This window comes from Tachysurus vachellii, chromosome 19 (genome assembly GCF_030014155.1).
Source record: "Tachysurus vachellii isolate PV-2020 chromosome 19, HZAU_Pvac_v1, whole genome shotgun sequence".
Lineage (NCBI taxonomy): Eukaryota > Metazoa > Chordata > Actinopteri > Siluriformes > Bagridae > Tachysurus > Tachysurus vachellii.
In genome coordinates, this window is record NC_083478.1 from 18,530,114 (window position 1) to 18,543,101 (window position 12,988).

The 12,988-nt window shown below is 39.7% G+C and overlaps 3 protein-coding genes across 3 annotated transcripts; all 3 read left to right on the plus strand.

Moving 5' to 3' along the window:
• The first annotated feature begins 938 nt into the window (after positions 1-938).
• Positions 939-3,292, plus strand: LOC132862670 (G-protein coupled receptor 182-like). The gene is made up of 2 exons (XM_060894820.1): positions 939-1,105; positions 1,572-3,292. The coding sequence occupies exon 2, from the start codon at positions 1,575-1,577 to the stop codon at positions 2,640-2,642; it is 1,068 nt and encodes a 355-aa protein (XP_060750803.1). The 5' UTR covers positions 939-1,105; positions 1,572-1,574; the 3' UTR covers positions 2,643-3,292.
• Positions 3,293-3,723: 431 nt separating this feature from the next.
• On the plus strand, positions 3,724-6,868 carry LOC132862130 (G-protein coupled receptor 182-like). The gene is made up of 2 exons (XM_060894003.1): positions 3,724-3,847; positions 4,256-6,868. The coding sequence occupies exon 2, from the start codon at positions 4,259-4,261 to the stop codon at positions 5,321-5,323; it is 1,065 nt and encodes a 354-aa protein (XP_060749986.1). The 5' UTR covers positions 3,724-3,847; positions 4,256-4,258; the 3' UTR covers positions 5,324-6,868.
• A 2,254-nt stretch (positions 6,869-9,122) lies between these two features.
• Positions 9,123-12,632, plus strand: LOC132862738 (G-protein coupled receptor 182-like). Its single transcript, XM_060894940.1, has 2 exons — positions 9,123-9,247; positions 9,656-12,632. Exon 2 carries the CDS (start codon positions 9,659-9,661, stop codon positions 10,721-10,723), a length of 1,065 nt encoding a protein of 354 aa, XP_060750923.1. The 5' UTR covers positions 9,123-9,247; positions 9,656-9,658; the 3' UTR covers positions 10,724-12,632.
• Positions 12,633-12,988: the final 356 nt, after the last annotated feature.

The following is a 12,988-nucleotide window of genomic DNA, read 5'->3' on the forward strand; positions in this document are numbered from 1 at the left end:
ACTGGATGTCTATTAAATTTATAAAAAAAAAAGTTTTTTCTAAATATTTAAATACCATCCACTGTAAAATCACACTGTACAGACGATGAACAGCCGTGTATACGACTCTGTATGAGTGGCCAGTTAAGTGGATCTCAATTATAGTAAAGGAGCTAATTAAATTGAAATATATTAGTAATGATGACCGAATCATAGGTCAGGTTAAGTCTGTACTGGTGTGGACCCTCTGTAGCACGACTTTTGTTATTTTATGCAAAAGGGACCCCGGTGGTAAACAGATGGACAGTGTAGATTGAAAGGGATAATGTCAAGTGTGACGAAATCTTTCTCAGGAATATTTTGTGCTGTGCATGTCCTATCAGCAGTGCTTTTACACACACACACACACACACACACACACAGAGAGAGAGAGAGAGAGAATGCTTGGCAGAGACTTTTGACTTTTAAGCATCTCTTTAATTATCAAAGGTCACATTATCAGTGCCACAATTTAAAACATGTAAATATAATATAAACCGAACAAAACAAGGACAAGACATAAGTACATAAATATATAAAGAAACTAATATATGAAGAAATAGGGAGAAGAGAGAGAGAAAATAGAGGAGTTGGAGGACAGAGAGGGAGAGAGAGAGAGAATAGAGGAGTTGGAGGACAGAGAGAGAGACAGAGAGAGAAGGAAAGAGAGAAAATAGAGAGTAGTTGGAGGACAGAGAGAGAGAGAGAGGGAAGGAAGGAAAGAGAAATTAGAGAGGGGTTGTTGGAGAGAGAGAGAGAGAGAGAGAGAGAGAGAAGGAAAGAGAAATTAGAGAGGGGTTGGAGGACAGAGAGAGAGAGAGAAAGAGCGAGAGAAGGAAGGAAAGAGAAATTAGAGGGGTTGGTGGAGAGAGAGAAGGAAAGAGAGAAATTAGAGAAGGGTTGTTGGAGAGAGAGAGAGAGAGAGAGAGAGAGAGAGAGAGAGAGAGAGAGAGAAAGAGGAGGGCTCAGTGTCCCAAAGCGGGCAGAGGGAGGAAACACAAAATCAGCTCCATTCTTCAGCCAGAGCTTCTTCATTCCTCTTGGACACAAAGGGGTTTTACCGTCACAGCAGCTCTATAAGAGCAAGGTAGGCCTTGTCGATTTTTACTTTTTCCTCAAGGGACCTAAAGACTCTACGTAATCTAGCAGTAAAACAAACCAGCACGATATTCTGTAACAGTCAACGAAATCTCCTGTCAAATGACAACAAACATTCAAGAACTTTTCAAACTGTTGAAATATTGTAACCGGATTCATCTATTACTGATCAGTAGTGAAAAGGGTGTGGTCAAGAATCTCAGGGGTCCCAGAACCCACCCAAAATCACTTAACATCTGAATGTTAAAGATTATATTGCCTTGAAATAACATATCCTTCATTAGCTCTTTTGTAAATATGTCGTACCTCAGAAATATTTTGCTTGTGAAGCTGACCAACTCTTGACTGCAACCGCAGGATCAGCATTATTAAATAACTTCAAAGAACATGCACATACACACACACACACACACACTTGTGCGTTCACACACTAAGACATTCCGTTTTTTCCACAGAAAATGGAACTCGAACACAACACTACATCAGACCACAATGAAACACTATGGTTTTATGACTGTAGCCTTGACTTGGACCAGGACACTCGGCGCATTTGGCTCTTCCTGCTCTACCTGTTCCTGTTCATGGTGGGTTTGGTCGAGAACTGCCTGGTGATTTGGGTAAACTGGCGCAGGCGACACTCAGCCAGCGGTGTGCTCTTCTGTGTTATCAACATCAGCCTGTCTGACCTGATGGTGGTTTTCACTTTGCCATTCTTCATGCTGGAGATAGCAATGGACGAGGTTTGGGTTTGGGGTCGATTCCTCTGCAAGGTGACACACTTCATCTATATCATCAACTTCTACAGCAGTTCCTTCTTCCTGGCCTTCATGACTCTCGAGAGGTACCTTACCGTAACACGGCCAAACACGCCCGCATGTTTCCCGCTGCAGCCCAGGCACCGGCGATGGCTGCTGTGTGCCGGAGTGTGGCTTCTGTCCCTGGTGTTGGCGCTGCTAGAAAATGTACACGTAGACCTTCTTGAGTGGCATGAACCTGGCTGCTATGTGATTCCTGAGAAAAACTTCACTGAATGGTTTCTCTCCCTTGCCTTCTTCTCTATTATCTTTCAGCTGTTAGGCCCTGCGTCAGTCATCATCACCTGTAACATCCTGATTGCGCGGGTCATTCGGGCCTCTCCGGATGTACAGAATCACAGAGATCTTTGGCTGTTGCACGTGTACTCACTGGTCTTCATGGCCTGCTGGCTACCTTACCATTTTGTGACATTCATGCTTGTGGTGGACATCCTGAACCCATACCTGATGTCCTGCAACACTACAACAATAATAGTCTTCTCTTTGAGCATTGTACAGTGTATCTCATTCTTTCATTGCATTGCCAACCCCATTCTCTATAACTTCCTGAGCAAGAGCTTTCGTGCCAACCTCTTTAACGATATTCTTTCCCGTGTTTCCTCACCACCGTTCGGCAACGTAGCCAATACAGCCGATGGTGTGGGGAGGTCACAGCAGAAGGAGCGAAAGCTCAGCAATGCCAGCACCAGTCACTCAGAGATAGGAACCTAAGAAGGGAAGTTCCCATCAAGTCATAATGAAGTCTTATGAGAGAGCCAAATTTGAGAAGAATCAAAAAGTCCTCCATACCTTTAAGTTTGTCTGAACACCTCCCACATAAGCTAAGGAGTCTATTTTAAAATCATAGAATCATCTCATTGTTTTGGTCCCAGATAAATTAATAGCAGTTTCTCAGTGCAAGGACTGGTAGCCATTATGAAAGAACATTTTAAGACACTGAACGGTTTGTTTTTATTGTTTGCAAACACTAGAGCTGGAAGGAACAAACGGAATGGAGTCAACCGTCCATGTAAAAAAAAGGTTAGGGGTTCCTGTTAGTAGTTTTAAAGCAGGAAGGAAAATATCTCCCTGCATCCCACTCCACAGGAAGCGATGGCATTACTACTGACGAACAAGCCACATGCCACAGAATAAAGGAAGCGCAGCAATCAAACATGTGCAGATGATGATCTGTACACTGGACAAAATCATTTACTTCTTGGCTTCACTGCTAAAACCTATTGCTCTACATTATGTTTATACAAGAACCTATATTTAAAACAGCAAATAAAAAAAAAGTTTATTGTTTTGTTGTGTTTTTGTTTGGTTTTGTATTGTTTTAATAAAACATTTAATAAATTGTAAGACTCGGTTGTTCTGAATTTGTGTTCTTTCGGCCTTTGAGGAAATTTATGACTACATACAAATTCCGAGAAGCTCAACATCATACTTCACTCTAACACCCGAATGTGTTAGGAGCAAAATTTGAAGTTCAAATGAAAAAAAATAAAATAAAATAAATAAATAAATGAATAAATAAATAAATATATAATTTGTGCTGAGTGACGTATTAAAAGTATGCTGTACTTTACTTGAACATTTTGCAAAGTTTAGCAGTTACCTACTGTAAGATACAACAGATCACAAAATGTCACCTGTGCTCAAAACTTTCTCAGGAATCTTTCCTGCTGAGCATGCCCTCCTTCCTGCCCTTTGAGAATGTCCTATCAGCAGAGAGAGAGACAGAGAGAGAGAGAGAGAGAGAGAGAGAGAGAGAGAGAGAGAGAGAGAGAGAGAGAGAGAGAGAGGAGGGCGTAATGCCCCAAAGCAGCTAGGGAAAGGACTAATACGCCACAAGTGTTCTGCCAGAACAGTCTTCATCTCTCCAGGATACTGCACCATCAGAGGGCTCTTACCCTCAGAGCTCCACAGTTAAGGTAGGTCTTGTCGTCATCATCATTGTTTTTCTTTTTATTTACTCTTTTTTAAACCTAATGAAAACGAAAGATATATCAAATCTTATACATGATTACGATTACTTAATGCCATCTTTAGCAAAGCATCACAGTGCAGCACAATTTATCTTTCCTATCTCAGCAATATGCTGTGATTCTGGGACAATTTAGAGAAACAAAAAGTTGAAATAGTGAAACTACCACAAGCACCCAAAGATTGTTGATTTCTAGAGAGTGTGTTGAACGTCCTCTATAGTTTAGAGCACATATAAGGATGACCATGAAGTGATACTTATTTAAAATGATTTGAAACAGTGCTTATGGATCAGCATAATCCTATTAAATAACTGTAAAGCACTAACACATTTAATCTTTTTTCTTTCTCCACAGAAAATGCACATCGATCACAATTCATCAGACCACAATGAAACATCATGGTTTTATGACTGTAACCTTGACTTGGACCATGACTCTCGGCGCATTTGGCTCTTCCTGCTCTACCTGTTCCTGTTCATGGTGGGTTTGGTCGAGAACTGCCTGGTGATTTGGGTAAACTGGCGCAGGCGACACTCAGCCAGCGGTGTGCTCTTCTGTGTTATCAACATCAGCCTGTCTGACCTGATGGTGGTTTTCACTTTGCCATTCTTCATGCTGGAGATAGCAATGGCCGATATTTGGATTTGGGGTCGATTCCTCTGCAAGGTGACGCACTTCATCTTCGTCATCAACTTGTTTAACAGTTCCTTCTTCCTGGCCTTCATGACTCTCGAGAGGTACCTTACCGTAACGCGGCCAAACACGCCCGCATGCTTCCCGCTGCAGCCCAGGCACCGGCGATGGCTGCTGTGTGCCGGAGTGTGGCTTCTGTCCCTGGTGTTGGGGCTGCTAGAAAATGTACACGTAGACCTGCTTGAGTGGCATGAACCTGGCTGCTATGTGATTCCTGAGAAAAATCACGTAGAATGGTACGTCTCACTTAGTTTCCTCTGTTTTATCTTCCAATTTTTGGGGCCTGCATCTGTCATCATCACATGTAATATACTGATTGCGCGGTCTGTTCGCGCCTCTCCGGAAGTGGAAAATCGTAGGGATCTTTGGCTCTTGCATGTATATTCACTGGTCTTTGTGGTCTGTTGGCTTCCCTACCACATTGTGATGCTCCTGACAACGGCGGATGACCTGGATCCAAGCTTGATGTCCTGCAACACTGTAGAGATTCTGTACTTCACATATAGTATTATACAGTGTATCTCATTGTTTCATTGCATTGCCAACCCCATTCTCTATAACTTCCTGAGCAAGAGCTTTCGTGCCAACCTCTTTAACGATATTCTTTCCCGTGTTTCCTCACCACCGTTCGGCAACGTAGCCAATACAGCCGATGGTGTGGGGAGGTCACAGCAGAAGGAGCGAAAGCTCAGCAATGCCAGCACCAGTCACTCAGAGATAGGAACCTAAGAAGGGAAGTTCCCATCAAGTCATAATGAAGTCTTATGAGAGAGCCAAATTTGAGAAGAATCAAAAAGTCCTCCATACCATTAAGTTTGTCTGAACACCTCCCACATAGCTAAGGAGTCTATTTTAAAATCATAGAATCATCTCATTGTTTTGGTCCCAGATAAATTAATAGCAGTTTCTCAGTGCAAGGACTGGTAGCCATTATGAAAGAACATTTTAAGACACTAAACTTTTTTTTTTTATTGTTTACAAACACTAGAGCTGGAATGAATGAATGAATGAATGAATGAATGAATGAATGAATGAATGCCTTTATTGTCATTGTATTACGCATAGGGATGTACCGATCAGATATTTTGGATCGGTATCGACGCCGATCCAAGCATCCAAGGTATCGGTGGTGCGTGACCGATCCTAATCCGATATCCGTAGTCATGGCCGTCGGAACCATTACATGTGGGTGGGACAGGACCCACTCAGTTTTTAAGACTAATAATATTGGACCCTCTATTCAGCGCATATGTCTTTTTTTATTACTATTATTTTTATTATTTAACGCCGCCAGTCGAATCCATTCCCTTGAGGAATGCCCTAATAAATTTAACTCCATTCCGCGTTTTACCTACAGCATTGACCACGATCCTGCTTCCTGAAATCCATCGGCGTCTGAACCATTATATGTGAGTGGGACAGGACACGCCCACTTTTTATTTACTTCCGACGCCCATGCCCGTGGTGGTTGATTAATGAACAGCAAACCACATGGACTGTTGATTAAACTTATAAGACAAAATACACTTATATGTTAAATTGCATTAATGAAAATAAATATAATAAATTTTATAGGTAATATGTTGCACAACCGCCTGCGACAGACAGGCAAGTTTAGCAGGCGCCATTTCCATTTACCTCAGCGCGTTAAACATGTCGCTCATTTGGGTGCACTGCTCATGTGGTTTACTGTTTACTGCACTTTGCATTGTGTTTCAAGAGTTTCTAATTTAAGATTCACTTTAAAATATTGCCTTTTCTTCAGAAAATAATTTAATTTAATAATTGCAGTATATATGGTTTAGATTGTTTTACCACTAACTGTTAAAAGTACTGTTTGCTACTGCATTAATACTTTTTTAAAGTTTCTTGTGTTTTCATTTTTCATCCAGTAATGGGCATTTTTGTATTTCTTTGCCAGAAACAAATAAATCTTAATAACTAAGCGAGTTGTTTACATTGTTTAGTTTTAAAGGTAGAAAAGAACACAGATATTGGATCGGTATCGGTATCGCCGATACTGGCAAACGCTGATAACGGAATCGGATCAAAAGAGAAAAAGTGGTATCGGTACATCCCTAATTATGCATACAAAATTAGGAGCTCTACTCCTGATTGGTGTAAGAAAAACAGACATATAATCACAGCCAATAAAAACAGACATATAATCACAGCCAATAAAAACAGACATATAATCACAGCCAATAAAAACAGACATATAATCACAGCCAATAAAAACAGACATATAATCACAGACAATAAAAACAGACATATAATCACAGCCAATAAAAACAGACATATAATCACAGACAATAAAAACAGACATATAATCACAGCCAATAAAAACAGACATATAATCACAGCCAATAAAAACAGACATATAATCACAGACAATAAAAACAGACATATAATCACAGCCAATAAAAACAGACATATAATCACAGCCAATAAAAACAGACATATAATCACAGACAATAAAAACAGACATATAATCACAGCCAATAAAAACAGACATATAATCACAGCCAATAAAAACAGACATATAATCACAGCCAATAAAAACAGACATATAATCACAGACAATAAAAACAGACATATAATCACAGACATATAATCACAGACAATAAAAACAGACATATAACCACAGACGATAACAATAAACTTTTACACATAAATACACCAAGTGAAATTCACTTTAAATAGTCTGAATAAATCGACCATTTACGCAATGGAGTCAAACGTCCATGTAAAAAAAAAGGTTAGGGGTTCCTGTTAGTAGTTTTAAAGCAGGAAGGAAAATATCTCCCTGCATCCCACTCCACAGGAAGCGATGGCATTACTACTGACGAACAAGCCACATGCCACAGAATAAAGGAAGCGCAGCAATCAAACATGTGCAGATGATGATCTGTACACTGGACAAAATCATTTACTTCTTGGCTTCACTGCTAAAACCTATTGCTCTACATTATGTTTATACAAGAACCTATATTTAAAACAGCAATTTAAAAAAAAGTTTATTGTTTTGTTGTGTTTTTTGTTTTTATTTTGTATTGTTTTAATAAAACATTTAACAAATTGTAAGACTCGGTTGTTCTGAATTTGTGCTCTTTCGGCCTTTGAGGAAATTTATGACTACGTACAAATTCCGAGAAGCTCAACATCATACTTCACTCTAACACCCGAATGTGTTAGGAGCAAAAGTTGAAGTGCAAATTCATTCATTCATTCATCTTCTACCGCTTATCCGAACTACCTCGGGTCACGGGGAGCCTGTGCCTATCTCAGGCGTCATCGGGCATCAAGGCAGGATACACCCTGGACGGAGTGCCAACCCATCGCAGGGCACACACACACTCTCATTCACTCACACAATCACACACTAGGGACAATTTTCCAGAGATGCCAATCAACCTACCATGCATGTCTTTGGACCGGGGGAGGAAACCGGAGTACCCGGAGGAAACCCCCGAGGCACGGGGAGAACATGCAAACTCCACACACACAAGGTGGAGGCGGGAATCGAACCCCGACCCTGGAGGTGTGAGGCGAACATGCTAACCACCAAGCCACCGTGCCCCCCTGAAGTGCAAATTAAAATAAATAAATAAATAAATAAATAAATTATATTTTTTACAAAATATCAAACACATCAACATAAAGAGAAGATAAATAAAAAAAGATTTTCACAGAAATTACCATATATGGCAGAAAGAAGCTACGTTATAAGTTAGTTATAAAACCTGCCCATCAAACCCATATGTGCTTTTTGAACATCCTCATTCCAGATTAAATCCCACGTCCACCTTGAGGTTATTAATAATCTAGGAATCAATAGCTAACATAAAATCAATCCACATCTCACATGTAGTACGACAGCAAAAAACATATTTATTAGCACTTTTCTCAACTGCATGTATACGTTTACTGAAAACATGGTTCACTTTCTCTAAACTCTAAAAACAAATCTAAAAATTCACACACCAAACTCCACACACAAAAGCACATACGAAAGCAAACAAAAAGGACATTTTGTCTTTAAATCAGTGAAATTTAAAATAGTACTTAAAATCTTACATCAATAACATTAGAAATGACATTAAAAACGTGTTGTATTTCTTCTGCTTTTGGATGCACGAATTGTTGAATGTCTTTTGGGGTAAACCAGTTATTGGTGACTCTGTACATAAAGATGAACAAGGGTGAAGCTTATAAAAAGATGACAGTTAACAAATTTTGTCCCTTAGAGGATGTTTTTAGCACAACCTGGTGCTGCTGTTTTAATAGAATGACTTTAAATTTTGCAGTTTTTAGTAGCATTTTGTAGAGCACTGTGGGGCTTTTTGTGCCGAGCTGATATTTGTGCTGAGTGATGTATTAAAAGTTTAAGGAATCTTTCCTGCTGAGCATGCCCTCTTTCCTGCCCTTTGAGAATGTCCTATCAGCAGAGAGAGAGACAGAGAGAGACAGAGAGAGACAGAGAGAGAGAGAGAGAGAGAGAGAGAGAGAGAGAGAGAGAGAGAGGAGGGCGTAATGCCCCAAAGCAGCTAGGGAAAAGACTAATGCGCCACAAGTGTTCTGCCAGAACAGTCTTCATCTCTCCAGGATACTGCACCATCAGAGGGCTCTTACCCTCAGAGCTCCACAGTTAAGGTAGGTCTTGTCATCATCATCATTGTTTTCTGTTTATTTACTATTTTTTAAACCTAATAAAAACAAAAGATATATCAAATCATATACATACATGATTATACAGTATTGCCATCTTTAGCAAAGCATCACAGTGCAGCACAATTTATCTTTCCTATCTCAGCAATATGCTGTGATTCTGGGACAATTTAGAGAAACAAAAAGTTGAAATAGTGAAACTACCACAAGCACCCAAAGATTGTTGATTTCTAGAGAGTGTGTTGAACGTCCTCTATAGTTTAGAGCACATATAAGGATGACCATGAAGTGATACTTATTAAAAATTATTTGAAACAGTGCTTATGGATCAGCATAATCCTATTAAATAACTGTAAAGCACTAACACATTTAATCTTTTTTCTTTCTCCACAGAAAATGCACATCGATCACAATTCATCAGACCACAATGAAACATCATGGTTTTATGACTGTAACCTTGACTTGGACCATGACTCTCGGCGCATTTGGCTCTTCCTGCTCTACCTGTTCCTGTTCATGGTGGGTTTGGTCGAGAACTGCCTGGTGATTTGGGTAAACTGGCGCAGGCGACACTCAGCCAGCGGTGTGCTCTTCTGTGTTATCAACATCAGCCTGTCTGACCTGATGGTGGTTTTCACTATGCCATTCTTAATGCTGGAGATAGCATTGGCCGATATTTGGATTTGGGGTCGATTCCTCTGCAAGGTGACGCACTTCATCTTCATCATCAACTTGTTTAACAGTTCCTTCTTCCTGGCCTTCATGACTCTCGAGAGGTACCTTACCGTAACGCGGCCAAACACGCCCGCATGCTTCCCGCTGCAGCCCAGGCACCGGCGATGGCTGCTGTGTGCAGGAGTGTGGCTTCTGTCCCTGGTGTTGGTGCTGCTAGAAAATGTACACGTAGACCTGCTTGGGTGGCATGAACCCGGCTGCTATGTGATTCCTGAGAAAAATCACGTAGAATGGTTCGTCTCACTTAGTTTCCTCTGTTTTATCTTCCAATTTTTGGGGCCTGCGTCTGTCATCATCACATGTAATATACTGATTGCGCGGTCTGTTCGCGCCTCTCCGGACGTGGAAAATCGTAGGGATCTTTGGCTCTTGCATGTGTATTCACTGGTCTTTGTGGTCTGTTGGCTTCCCTACCACATTGTGATGCTCCTGACAATGGCGATTGACCTGGATCCAAGCTTGATGTCCTGCAACACTGTAGAGATTCTGTACTTCTCCTTTGGTATTGTACAGTGTATCTCGTTGTTTCGTTGCATTGCCAACCCCATTCTCTATAACTTCCTGAGCAAGAGCTTTCGTGCCAACCTCTTTAACGATATTCTTTCCCGTGTTTCCTCACCACCGTTCGGCAACGTAGCCAATACAGCCGATGGTGTGGGGAGGTCACAGCAGAAGGAGCGAAAGCTCAGCAATGCCAGCACCAGTCACTCAGAGATAGGAACCTAAGAAGGGAAGTTCCCATCAAGTCATAATGAAGTCTTATGAGAGAGCCAAATTTGAGAAGAATCAAAAAGTCCTCCATACCTTTAAGTTTGTCTGAACACCTCCCACATAGCTAAGGAGTCTATTTTAAAATCATAGAATCATCTCATTGTTTTGGTCCCAGATAAATTAATAGCAGTTTCTCAGTGCAAGGACTGGTAGCCATTATGAAAGAACATTTTAAGACACTAAACTTTTTTTTTTATTGTTTACAAACACTAGAGCTGGAATGAATGAATGAATGAATGAATGAATGAATGCCTTTATTGTCATTGTATTACGCATAGGGATGTACTGATCAGATATTTTGGATCGGTATCAACGCCGATCCAAGCATCCAAGGTATCGGTGGTGCGTGACCGATCCTAATCCGATATCCGTAGTCATGGCCGTCGGAACCATTATATGTGGGTGGGACAGGACCCACCCAGTTTTTAAGACTAATAATATTGGACCCTCTATTCAGCGCATATGTCTTTTTTTATTACTATTATTTTTATTATTTAACGCCGCCAGTCGAATCCATTCCCTTGAGGAATGCCCTAATAAATTTAACTCCATTCCGCGTTTTACCTACAGCATTGACCACGATCCTGCTTCCTGAAATCCATCGGCGTCTGAACCATTATATGTGAGTGGGACAGGACACGCCCACTTTTTATTTACTTCCGACGCCCATGCCCGTGGTGGTTGATTAATGAACAGCAAACACCATGGACTGTTGATTAAACTTATAAGACAAAATACACTTATATGTTAAATTGCATTAATGAAAATAAATATAATAAATTTTATAGGTAATATGTTGCACAACCGCCTGCGACAGACAGGCAAGTTTAGCAGGCGCCATTTCCATTTACCTCAGCGCGTTAAACATGTCGCTCATTTGGGTGCACTGCTCATGTGGTTTACTGTTTACTGCACTTTGCATTGTGTTTCAAGAGTTTCTAATTTAAGATTCACTTTAAAATATTGCCTTTTCTTCAGAAAATAATTTAATTTAATAATTGCAGTATATATGGTTTAGATTGTTTTACCACTAACTGTTAAAAGTACTGTTTGCTACTGCATTAATACTTTTTTAAAGTTTCTTGTGTATTCATTTTTCATCCAGTAATGGGCATTTTTGTATTTCTTTGCCAGAAACAAATAAATCTTAATAACTAAGCGAGTTGTATACATTGTTCAGTTTTAAAGGTAGAAAAGAACACAGATATTGGATCGGTATCGGTATCGCCGATACTGGCACACGCTGATAACGGAATCGGATCAAAAGAGAAAAAAACAGACATATAATCACAGCCAATAAAAACAGACATATAATCACAGCCAATAAAAACAGACATATAATCACAGACAATAAAAACAGACATATAATCACAGCCAATAAAAACATACATATAATCACAGACAATAAAAACAGACATATAACCACAGACGATAACAATAAACTTTTACACATAAATACACCAAGTGAAATTCACTTTAAATAGTCTGAATAAATCGACCATTTACGCAATGGAGTCAAACGTCCATGTAAAAAAAAAGGTTAGGGGTTCCTGTTAGTAGTTTTAAAGCAGGAAGGAAAATATCTCCCTGCATCCCACTCCACAGGAAGCGATGGCATTACTACTGACGAACAAGCCACATGCCACAGAATAAAGGAAGCGCAGCAATCAAACATGTGCAGATGATGATCTGTACACTGGACAAAATCATTTACTTCTTGGCTTCACTGCTAAAACCTATTGCTCTACATTATGTTTATACAAGAACCTATATTTAAAACAGCAAATTAAAAAAAAGTTTATTGTTTTGTTGTGTTTTTTGTTTGGTTTTGTATTGTTTTAATAAAACATTTAACAAATTGTAAGACTCGGTTGTTCTGAATTTGTGTTCTTTCGGCCTTTGAGGAAATTTATGACTACGTACAAATTCCGAGAAGCTCAACATCATACTTCACTCTAACACCCGAATGTGTTAGGAGCAAAAGTTGAAGTGCAAATTAAAATAAATAAATAAATAATAATTTTTACAAAATATCAAACACATCAACATAAAGAGAAGATAAATAAAAAAAGATTTTCACAGAAATTACCATATATGGCAGAAAGAAGCTACGTTATAAGTTAGTTATAAAACCTGCCCATCAAACCCATATGTGCTTTTTGAACATCCTCATTCCAGATTAAATCCCACGTCCACCTTGAGGTTATTAATAATCTAGGA

Excerpts from the sequence above, each read along its gene's own strand:
- LOC132862738 (XM_060894940.1), top strand. The coding sequence starts at position 9,659 with ATGCACATCGATCACAATTCATCAGACCACAATGAAACATCATGGTTT.
- LOC132862670 (XM_060894820.1), top strand. The coding sequence starts at position 1,575 with ATGGAACTCGAACACAACACTACATCAGACCACAATGAAACACTATGG.
- LOC132862130 (XM_060894003.1), top strand. The coding sequence starts at position 4,259 with ATGCACATCGATCACAATTCATCAGACCACAATGAAACATCATGGTTT.